Source organism: Chelonia mydas, chromosome 23, assembly GCF_015237465.2.
Source record: "Chelonia mydas isolate rCheMyd1 chromosome 23, rCheMyd1.pri.v2, whole genome shotgun sequence".
NCBI classification, from domain to species: Eukaryota; Metazoa; Chordata; order Testudines; family Cheloniidae; genus Chelonia; species Chelonia mydas.
The window spans coordinates 1,774,226-1,784,621 of NC_051263.2; the positions used below are offsets into that span (position 1 = coordinate 1,774,226).

The 10,396-nt window shown below is 65.5% G+C and overlaps 1 protein-coding gene across 1 annotated transcript; it reads left to right on the top strand.

Annotated features, from left to right (window-relative positions):
* Nucleotides 1–1,148: 1,148 nt before the first annotated feature.
* On the top strand, nucleotides 1,149–9,334 carry LOC102946818 (olfactomedin). Its single transcript, XM_037884425.2, has 5 exons — nucleotides 1,149–1,341; nucleotides 1,663–1,815; nucleotides 2,919–3,131; nucleotides 7,056–7,203; nucleotides 7,863–9,334. Exons 1-5 carry the CDS (start codon nucleotides 1,276–1,278, stop codon nucleotides 8,654–8,656), a joined length of 1,374 nt encoding a protein of 457 aa, XP_037740353.1. The 5' UTR covers nucleotides 1,149–1,275; the 3' UTR covers nucleotides 8,657–9,334.
* The last annotated feature ends 1,062 nt before the right edge of the window (nucleotides 9,335–10,396 follow it).

The following is a 10,396-nucleotide window of genomic DNA, read 5'->3' on the forward strand; positions in this document are numbered from 1 at the left end:
GTTCTGGTGTCAGTTGAGTGGTGCCCCTCACTCCCGACCGCAGCCCCCCAGGGGCGTTCCTCCCCCCAGCCCTGCCGGTGCCCCTCGCTCCCGACCGCAGCCCCCCAGGGCGTTCCTCCCCCCAGCCCTGCCGGTGCCCCTCGCTCCCGCCCGCAGCCCCCCGGGGGCGTTCCTCCCCCCAGCCCTGCCGGTGCCCCTCGCTCCCGACCGCAGCCCCCCGGGGGCGTTCCTCCCCCCAGCCCTGCCGGTGCCCCTCGCTCCCGACCGCAGCCCCCCGGGGGCGTTCCTCCCCCCAGCCCTGCCGGTGCCCCTCGCTCCCGACCCGCAGCCCCCTGCTAAGCCTGTGTCTCCGAGCGCCAGGTCTCTCGGAGCCGGGGGCTCGTGGCCTGTCTTGCCCCAGGGAGCTGAGCCCCCGGCTCTGGAGCCCTGATCTGGCGGGGGCTGGTTTCCGTTTGCCACGGAGCAGGGCCCAGCCGAGAACAAAGGCTCCCCAGTGCCACGCTCAGCGCTCCCCTTATCGGGGGGATTAAGCCATTTTGCAATTGGGAGGGTGGGGGCCCATCAGAGAAGGACAAACACCCCCCCCCCCCCGCTCCGGGGGCTGTTCCGCAAACTGATACGGGGGTGGCGGGAACGTGCCAAGTTCCTGCTGGGTGTCCGGCACCAGGCCCCTAATCAGGGCCCAGTTACGCAACGGGATTTACAGCAATTCCCCCCATCACCCTCCGCATCATCAGCACTGGGTTTGGTGCCCCTCGCTCCCGACCCGCAGCCCCTGCTAGCCCAGCCCTGGGCTCCCCCCAGCCAGATCTGCTCCCCCCCACCAGATCTGCCGGTGCCCCTCACTCCCGACCAGCAGCCCCTGCTAGCCCAGCATGGGGCTCCCCACCCCCCCAACTCCACTGGTGCCCCTCAATCCTGACCCACAGGTCCTGCTCGCCCGCTCCAGCCTTGGCTCCTTAGCACCCCCTGCAGCGCCCCCCCCCCCCGCCCCAGGTTCCCATCAGGTCACACCCAGGCCTCAGGCCTCTCTTTCTTGGGCACGAGACCCCCCCCGTTAATCCCCCTGCCCCGCTATCTCGCTGGCACAGGCAGCCCGTCAATCACCGAGCTGAATGAGCAAACCTGAAACCAGCCAATTTAGGGATCAGTGTCACGTCACCTGGCTAGTGAGCGGCTATTATCGGACCGTCCCTCCGTCATGCGCCGGCCCGCGGCACCTTCCGCTGCCTATATAAAGGGCCTGGGGGCGCCGGGGGCTGACACAGCCGGGCCATGGCCACCATCGCGCTCGCCCTGTTCCTGGCGGGCTGCCCGCTCCTGCGCTGGACGGCTGCCTCCGTGAGTACCTCGGCCCACGTGCCACTTCGCCAGGGCGGCCCGGAGGGGAACAGCCGCAGGGTTGAAATCACCTGCCCGCCCTGGACACGGGTGAAATCCTGCCGGGATGGCTGGCGATTCCATCCCTGTCAGTGCTGCGTGGCCACGAAACGTCCCCTGGGTTTCCCCTCCCCCTGCCCCGAGCCCCTCTGCCCTGGCCACTGCGCCCTCTGACGCGCTCCTCCCCAGAGGTGGCTGCATTCCTGGGGCGCTTTGCGGGGGACGTGAGATGTGACGCTCCCGTAACGGGTCCCGCCTGCTCCCCCCTCGCCCCCCTTCCAGGCCGTCCAGAATCTGAGCAGCGTGATGGACGCCAGCGGTCACTGCGTCTGCACCGTCATCCTGCCCGACGACACCTTCCCCCTGCAGCGGATCGAGCTGCTGGAGACGTCGGCCCGCAACTTGACCTTCCGCGTGCACTGGGAGATGAAGAAGGTGAGGCCGGGGAGGGGACGGGGCGGGATGAGGGGTGCTGGGGGGATCAGGGGACTGTGAATTCCTTCCCCACCCTGGGCGAGGGCAGCGCCGGCCCTGGGGCTGGTTCCCACCGTCCCTGGTCAGGGCAGGCTACGCAAGGGGGGTTGGCAGGCTGGGGCCCCACGGAGCCGCCCTGGAGCCCGGGAGCGGCCGATCAGCCTCTGGGAGCTGCTGGGCACTCAGCCCTGGGCGGGGCTCCCCTGGGCTGGGCTGGAGCCCGCAGGCTGCGTGTGCCACGGCTGCCCTCTGCTGGCCTGGCTCTCGGCACCGTCGTGGGGGGACGCCCCCGGCCCTGGCCACCCCGAGGGCCAATTTTAGCCCACTGTTTGCCACGAGCAAATCACTCGCAACACGAGGCCAATGTTCCTTGAGCGACCCCTGTCCCCGCTCTCCCCGCTCCCCGGGGCCCTCGGCTCCCAGCGCCAAGGCCCGAGCCCAAGGGAACCACGAACGACGTCATCCCGGGACTCGCCGGGGCCCGGACTCAGCCGCAGTGGGCGCGACTCAGTCCCTGCCCTGGTCAGTCTCAGGCCTCCACCCCCCACAGCTCCAGGAGCCCTGTTGGGGGGAGGCAGCTGGATGGTTTTCGTCCATGTGGCTAATGAAACTGACCCAGGCGTGGGAACGGACCCTCCCCCCGAACTCCCTCCCCGGGGAATCTCGCCTCTGACTCTGTCCCAGCTCGAGAGGAATTTGGGGTTTGTTTCTTTGTTCCCCAAACTGTGAAATTTTCAGGAAAAGGGATGTCTGCTGCCCAGCTGCTGGGTGTGACCGAGATGGGTGGGGAGCTCCCCCCACATCCAGCCTCAGGGGGGCAGGGTCTGCACATATGGGGATGGCTTCTGGGCTGAGTAACACGGGTGTGAATCCAGAGTCACCCCCAACTGCAGTGGGGTCAGGGCCAGGTTCTGATCTCAGCTGCTCCAGTGTCAATCCGGAGTCACCCCTGACTGCAATGGGGTCAGGGCTGGTTCTGACCCAGGGGAGCAACACGGGTTTACACCAAATGAGGTCTGACACCCTCTCCCCACTTCGGGGTCTTTGCTTCCTCCCCCCGGCAGCTCCAGGAATACGGGCAGCGCCTGGCGTGGTACGAGGCCAAGCTGCAGAACGCCAGCCGCCGGCTGCAGCTGCTGGAGGTGGGCGACCGGACCCCCACCGAGCTGGCCTTCCAGGAGCTGCGGAAGGAGATCGGCGAGATGGAGTCCTTCGTGGGCCACCTCCGCTCCTCCCTCAACGGGAGCGACACCACGGTGGAGGTGGTGCACCGGGAGGTGAGCGTCACGCGGTGCCGGGGTCTGACCCCCGGGCCCGATGGGAAGGGCCAGGGCCCCCCGGCGGGGCGGGGCTCAGATCCCGTCTGGATCAGACACAGACTGTGGGGGGTGTTTGGGGCGACCCCCAATTCCCACCTGCGCTCAGACCCCCGGCTGGCCATGGGGGGGGTTCCCTGCAGCATGGAGAACCAGCCAATTGCAAGCTGGGAAGGCCGCGTGTCACTCTCACGCCTCTTCTGCGTCCAATTGCTTCCCTTCCCGACACAGGCCACGCCCACAGGGGATAATCCATCTAAGCCCCACCCCCAGAAGAGGGTCCTGGGCCGTCCCACTCCGGAGCAGCCCCTGGCAGGGTGGGGCTGACACTATGAAGTGCCCTCGACACCGACTCCCACCCTCCTTGGGGCTGGCATGGGGCTCACTGCCAGGCCGGCCTTCCCTGGGCTTCAGCTGGGTTTGGGTCCAGCCCGCAGGAGGGAGGACTCAGCCCCTGCCTGTCCCTCCATGTGTGGGGCCCCCACCTGCCCCCACAGAGCCATGAGGTCCCCTGCACACACATGGGTCAACACCTGCTCCCAGCGACGGGCGCAGGCTCTCGGCAGACCCAGGCAGTGTCACTGCGTCACTCACGCTCGGGGCAGCCGCCCCCCCAGCGACGGGCGCAGGCTCTCGGCAGACCCAGGCAGCGTCGCTGCATCACTCACACTCGGGGCAGCCCTCCACCAGCGACGGGCGCAGGCTCTCGGCAGACCCAGGCAGTGTCACTGCGTCACTCACGCTCGGGGCAGCCCTCCACCAGCGATGGGCGCAGGCTCTCGGCAGACCCAGGCAGTGTCACTGCGTCACTCACGCTCGGGGCAGCCGCCCCCGCAGCGACGGGCGCAGGCTCTCGGCAGACCCAGGCAGCGTCGCTGCGTCACTCACACTCGGGGCAGCCCTCCACCAGCGATGGGCGCAGGCTCTCGGCTAACCCAGGCAGGGTCGCTGCGTCACTCACGCTTGGGGCAGCCCCCCCCCCAGCGACGGGCGCAGGCTCTCGGCAGACCCAGGAAGCGTCGCTGCGTCACTCACACTCGGGGCAGCCCTCCACCAGCGATGGGCGCAGGCTCTCGGCTAACCCAGGCAGGGTCGCTGCGTCACTCACGCTTGGGGCAGCCCTCCCCCCAGCGACGGGCGCAGGCTCTCAGCAGACCCAGGAAGCGTCGCTGCGTCACTCACACTCGGGGCAGCTGCCCCCCAGCGACGGGCACAGACTCTCTGCAGACCCAGGCAGCGTCACTGCGTCACTCACGCTGGGGCAGCTTCCCCGCAGCAACGGGCGCAGGCTCTCGGCAGACCCAGGCAGCGTTCCTACGTTGGTTCTGCTCAAGTCACATTTTCAAGCTTTTCCTCGCAAGCGCAAGGGCTAGAAATGTAATTTCCTCCCCCTCCACCCCCACATTCTAGTCAGGCAAAGTTACAATAAAGGGTTAACCTCCGGCATACCTGATTCATTCCTCACCCGGGCTCAGCTCCAGGCCCAGAGAGCCTGGCTGACGATTTGGGCTTGCCAGCTGGGGAGCCCCCCTCCGCGGAGGACGCCAGACAGGACGAGCCCGTTTCCAAACACCTGTCTGCTTTGTGGCGAGTCTCTCGTGTTCGAGCGCGGTGGGGAACCTTTGCCGGGACCAGGACGGGCCGTAGTTCACTCCGCGGCACTTGGAAGGAGAAGTCCCGTTTCTCCGGCGAGGGGCCACACAAGGTCTTGCTGCTAACGATAACGAGAAACGCATTTGTGGTGCCGTTTGCCGGAGCCTTGCGTCCGAAGGCGGGGGACCCTTGGGAGCCGGCAGGATTCTCGTAAACAATTCCCGCCCTTTCGACAGCCTCCCCGGCTCCGGTTCTCGGCCACAGACTTCTCCGTGGCCCCCTGGGGCCTGCGCTGCTTTGACCCAGCTCTGCCCCCTACCCGCAGACGTCTCTCGTACCCGCAGCCCAGCCAGACGCCGGTGAATCCCGCGCCCTGCAGCCCCCTCGCCAGGAGGCTTTGGGGCCCCGGGCACCTTGACTCCTGCCCCATATCTTGGTCTTTCAGCTGTTTGTGACTTTCTGCCGCCCGACCAACTACATCCTGCCCTTCGTCAACGTCCGGGGCAAGTCCCTGATCGACCGGCGCTGGAACTGCCCTCTCATCTACCTCCTGCGCAGGACCCAGAAGGCCCGGATGTGCGAGCTCCTGGATGCCCCGCAGCGGCGAGGCGAGCCCAAGGAGGACTACGTCATCCTGGCTCCCCGGCGCTGGGACAGGAGGTCTCACAGGAGGGCCTTCGCCTGCTGGAAGCTGCAGTGAGCCGCCCGCCGGGGCGGAAGGGTGCGGATGGGGCAGGGGGACTGGGATCCTCGCTCACCCAGAGGCTGCCCATTGCCCACCTGGAGGCCAGTGGTCACCCGCACAAGGGCTGGGACGCGCCCGGAACGCTTCATCGTCACCTGCTCGCCCAGTCTGGCTGTGACACCCGCTCCGGAAGTCAATGAAGGGTTAATCAGTGCCAGTGATTGACAGTTGCCTCTCCCTTTGCCCCACCCCCCGGTGGGCGTGGCCTATCTTTTGGCCACGCCCCAAGGCTTGGCCGGCTCTGGTGACTCTCAGGCACCCTTGCACGCCCAGCGTGACTGCAGCAATCGTGCACACAAGCTGGGCGCAGGGCGGGGAAACGTGCCCCTGAAATCCTAAACTCACCCAGGAGTCCCACGCGCTGGACGATCCGGCCCCAAGTTCTTGCCTCTCGCGGGCTACACCCAGCCGGGGCCTGGCCTCCTTCCGCCAAGGATAAACGCGGCCCCAAGCCGTCCTTCCCAGTGAAACGGCCCCTGCTCCCTTGTATTTCCCCGCAAGCTCTGCCCCACCTCGCCCCCCGCCCTGCCTGCATGTCCCCTGGCGCCGTCCCAGTGTCCCGTTATTCGCTGCTAAAAAGCCGAACTGCAATAAAAACGTTTCTGCTCAACCCTCCCCCGTGGTCCCGCTGGTCGAGTTCATTTCCGAGGCTCAGGCGGGAAAATATTTCAGCTGCCAGGGCAGCGACACCAAAACCCGTGCGGAATCCCGGCAAGGCCAGGTACGAAAACCGGGGACTCCCCGGAGCCCGCCACACCGGCCAGCGTGGGCTGAGCACCCGGGCAGATTTCCCGGGACAGCGACCTCCGAAAAGGGACGGTCCTGGGAACCCCGGGCCAGATGGGAACGCCGGCCACCACAGCACCGGGGACGGCACCGGGGGGCTGAGCTGTGCAAATAACGGATATTTGGGTTCGCTGAAGAACACTTGTTTTGCGTCGAACCGAAAACGAACGGTTTTGTGCTGCTTGGTGCATCGAAAAGTGTGTGGGGGGGGGGGGATTTATCTGGGGCCCAATGAAACATTTTGTTTGAAAACCTTTCGTTTTGCTTTGGAGCCTTTTTAAACCTCTGCCATGGGGCGTGGGGTACGTGAGATCGAAGGATGTTTCTAAACAAAGAGCCCCATTGAGACCCCCAAACTAGCACGAGTCCGGTTTGCTCGGAATTGTTTCAAGGTTGGGGGGGGGGGGTTTCCGACCGAAACAATTTGGTGAAAGTGGTGCAAATTCACGAAACATTTTGGTGTTTTGCCAAATCTGCATTTTTTCCCTAGAAAAATTTCCCTCCCCCTCCCCCCCAGCTCAAGTGGGGATTTGGGCCATGTGGAAAACATGCCCCGAGCTCGGCCGCAGCCAGAGGACGTTGCTCTCGAGCGGGGGTGTCCGCCGGAGCCGGATGATAAGGGTGCAGACTCCCTACTTCAGCAGCAGGCAGGGCTGGAGTTTGGGCTCGCGGGGGATCCAGCGAGGGGGTGCAGGGAGTCCCCCGGAAAGGGGCGCCCAGGCCCCGTGGGGAAGGCCTGACGCTTGCCCTGTTCCTTGCAGCTCCAGAACATGTCGGTGACCGTGAGCGCCCTGGAATCCTACGACAAGAACCAGGTGGTGGCCATGAGGCGGGAGCTGGCCACGCTCAAGCAGCGCCTGGAGGACTGTCAGAAGGGCAAGCCGCTGGTGGGACGGCAGCCGCCGATCGGTGAGTCCCTCTGGGGGCTCTCGTGGGCTGGCGTTGGAGCGGGTTCCGGGGCCCTCGAGGGGAAGCGTTGCCCTGTGGTTAGGGCTCTAAAGGGAGACTTCGCTCCTGTCCCGGCGCTGCCCCAGAGCCCCCCGTGTGACCTACAAGGCACCGCGTCGCTCCCTGCCTCAGATTCCCATCTGGGAAGTGGGGCTTGCAGCCCTGGCCAGCCCACCGGGGAGGGTGGGAGGGTAGGTCCAGGGAAGGCTGGGAGGGGCTCAGACGCTGTGGGGCCGGGGGCCAGACGGAAACAGGCGGCCGAAGACAAAGGGAGGCAGGGGAAAAAGTCAGTGAATCCAGGGCTTTCTGACACGGCTCGGGGCAGCGGGGGAGGCTGGTTTCCTCTGAATCTTTTCACCCACTGGTTGGCCTGAATCCCACTCCTGTCAGAGCTGGGGAGAGAACCCAGGAGTCCTGGCTCCCAGCCCCACTCTGCTCTAACCACTAGACCACCCCCCCCCCAGCTGGGGAGAGAACCCAGGAGTCCTGGCTCCCAGCCCCACTCTAGCCACAAGATCTCACTGCCCTCCCAGAGCCAAGTACGGAACCCAGGAGTCCTGGCTCCCAGCCCCGCTCTGCTCTAACCACTGGACCCCCCCCATCCCCATCTAACCCCCCAGGCACGTGCACCCACCAGGGGATCTGGCGCCTCAGCAAGCCCTCGGTGGTGCAGCTGAACTGGCGGGGTGCGAGCTACAAGGCCGGGGCCTGGGGCAAGGAGTCCTCCCTGCGCGCCTGGCGGAAGAAGCGCTACTGGGTGGCCCCCCTGAACCTGGACGGCCGGCGGCTGGACTCGGTGCGTCTCTACCGCTCCTACCAGGACCTGCTGCTGTCCCGGAGCCCCACGGACCAGCTCATCCCGGGCTTCGGGCAGGGGGCCGGGCTGGTGCTCTACAACGGCTCCTTCTACTACAACTGCTACAACGCGCGGGACCTCTGCCGCCTGGACCTGGAGAGCGGGGCCGTGGACCGCAGGGCGGTGCCCGACGCCACCTTCAGCAACCGCTTCTCCTACGCGGGCACCAGCTGGCAGGGCCTCGACCTGGCCGCGGACGAGAGCGGGCTCTGGGTGCTGTATACCACCGAGCGCAGCGAAGGCGACATCGTCATCGGCCGCCTCGGCCCCGGCTCGCTGGCCCTGGAGAGGACCTGGCAGACCTCCCAGTACAAGCCGGCGGCCACCAACACCTTCATGGTGTGCGGGGTGATGTACGCCACCCGGGCGGTCAGCACCCGCCGCGAGGAGATCTTCTACGCCTACGACACCCGCACGGGCAGGGAGAGACGCCTCAGCCTGCCGCTGGAGAAGGTGACGGACGTCGTGCAGTCGCTGAGCTACAACCCCGGCGACCACAAGTTCTACATGTACAGCGATGGCTACCTGCTTCGGTACAACGTCCTCTTCCGGCCCTAGCGCCCGGCCGTAGGGCCAGCGCCCAGCGCAGGGGGCCTCCCGCCCTCTCCGTTCCCGCCGTCCCCCTCCACCTCCTTCCCCCCCCGTTCCGTTCGCCCGCAAGCTCCCCTCCACCCCTTCCCTTTCCCCCCTACCGCCTTCCCCCCCTTCCCTGCCCCTTGCTCCCCGGATCCTTTCGCTCCTTCCTGCCCTCTTCCCCAGCCGCTGCCCCGCTTCCTCCTCGCCCACCTCCCGCTGCGTCACTAAACAAAGCCAACGTGATTTTTGTCTCTTTATCCTCCTGGCTATATCTAAGTCTGCTCAAGGGCCGAGAGGGAGATTCCCCCTCCCAGCTCCTGGGCTCTGCCTCCTTCCCCGATCGGGTTTCTGCCACCCCATGCAATGCAAGCGCGGGTGGGGTTGCGATCTCGGCTCCCGATTCCCCTTTACCCTAAATCCCCTGCCCGCGGCTGGATTGGGGTAAAGGGACCAGAACGGACAACCAGAGCTTTGGGGTTTCCGGGTCATTTGTTCTCTTGGCTTTACATTCATCCCATTGCCTCACTGGCGTTACAGCCAGGACCAGGTCGGCTCCGGGATTTGGGGGTTAGTGACTCCATTTCTCTCGAGTTTTCTGAGGCCCCATGGGAGCCTGATTTTGCCTAGAACTTCCCAGTAGTGAATAAACGTGATCATCTGACTTCAGCCCCCGTGTCTGTCGCCGCGTTTGTTGGTGTCACTCAGACCAGTAACCGATCGACCCGCCCGGGGCCGGGGCAGGGATAGAAACAGGGGGATGGTCCCTGCCCCTCGCCTGCCCAGCGTTAAAGCCACCGGCCGCCCTGCCACTGGGCGAGTGGTGCATTGATTCGTGCAGGGCTGCGTTGCCTGAGCAAACGCAAACACACCCTTGATCGGCCAATGGGAAACGCACTAACAATAAATCCCCCCGGGGCTCAGCCAATGGGAAATGCACTAACAATAAATCCCCCAGGGCTCAGCCAATGGGAAATGCACCAAGAATTAATCCCCCAGGGCTCAGCCAATGAGAAATACACTAAGAATAAATCCCCCAGGGCTCAGCCAATTGGAAACACACTAACAATAAATCCCCCCGGGGCTCAGCCAATGGGAAATGCACCAAGAATAAATCCCCCCGGGGCTCAGCCAATGGGAAATGCACTAACAATAAATCCCCCAGGGCTCAGCCAATGGCAAATGCACCAAGAATAAATCCCCCAGGGCTCGGCCAATAGGAACGCACCCACAACATCCCCACCCCGGGCTCAGCCAATGGGAAATGCATTAACAAAAGAATCCCTTGCACAAGCAGACAGAACATCCTCCAGGCTCAGCCAATGGCAGACAAGCTCACGCCCTCTCCCTCAGGCTCAGCCAATGGGAAATGCACAGAAAACAAACAAACCCAGGGCTCAGCCCGCGAGAGGCTCAACAGGAAATTATGGGGAGGCCACTGTGATTGGTCCGCAGGCGGTCTGTCTCCCTCCCCCGTCAGCTGTCCATCAAGCCCATCCTTCACGCCCTCGGGGCTCGGTTTGATTGACTCACCAGGGAAGCGGCCTCCCGCCAATGGCAAGGCCCGTTACGCCGCCCTCTCCACCTCTGGCCAATGGGAGCTCCCCTCACAAGCTCAGCGGGCGCGGGAGACGGGCGGCCAGGGGCGCGCGGAGGCTGCGGCCCAATCAGCAGCGGCCTTGCATCCCGGCGCGGGGCGCTCGGCCAATCGGCGCCCCCGTGGCA

Bases quoted from the DNA above. Each gene is read 5' to 3' on its own strand.
- LOC102946818 (XM_037884425.2), top strand. From the start codon at position 1,276: ATGGCCACCATCGCGCTCGCCCTGTTCCTGGCGGGCTGCCCGCTCCTG. The intron at 1,816-2,918 runs GTGAGGCCGGGG...TCCCCCCGGCAG, and splicing joins TGCACTGGGAGATGAAGAAG to CTCCAGGAATACGGGCAGCG. The intron at 3,132-7,055 runs GTGAGCGTCACG...TGTTCCTTGCAG, and splicing joins TGGAGGTGGTGCACCGGGAG to CTCCAGAACATGTCGGTGAC.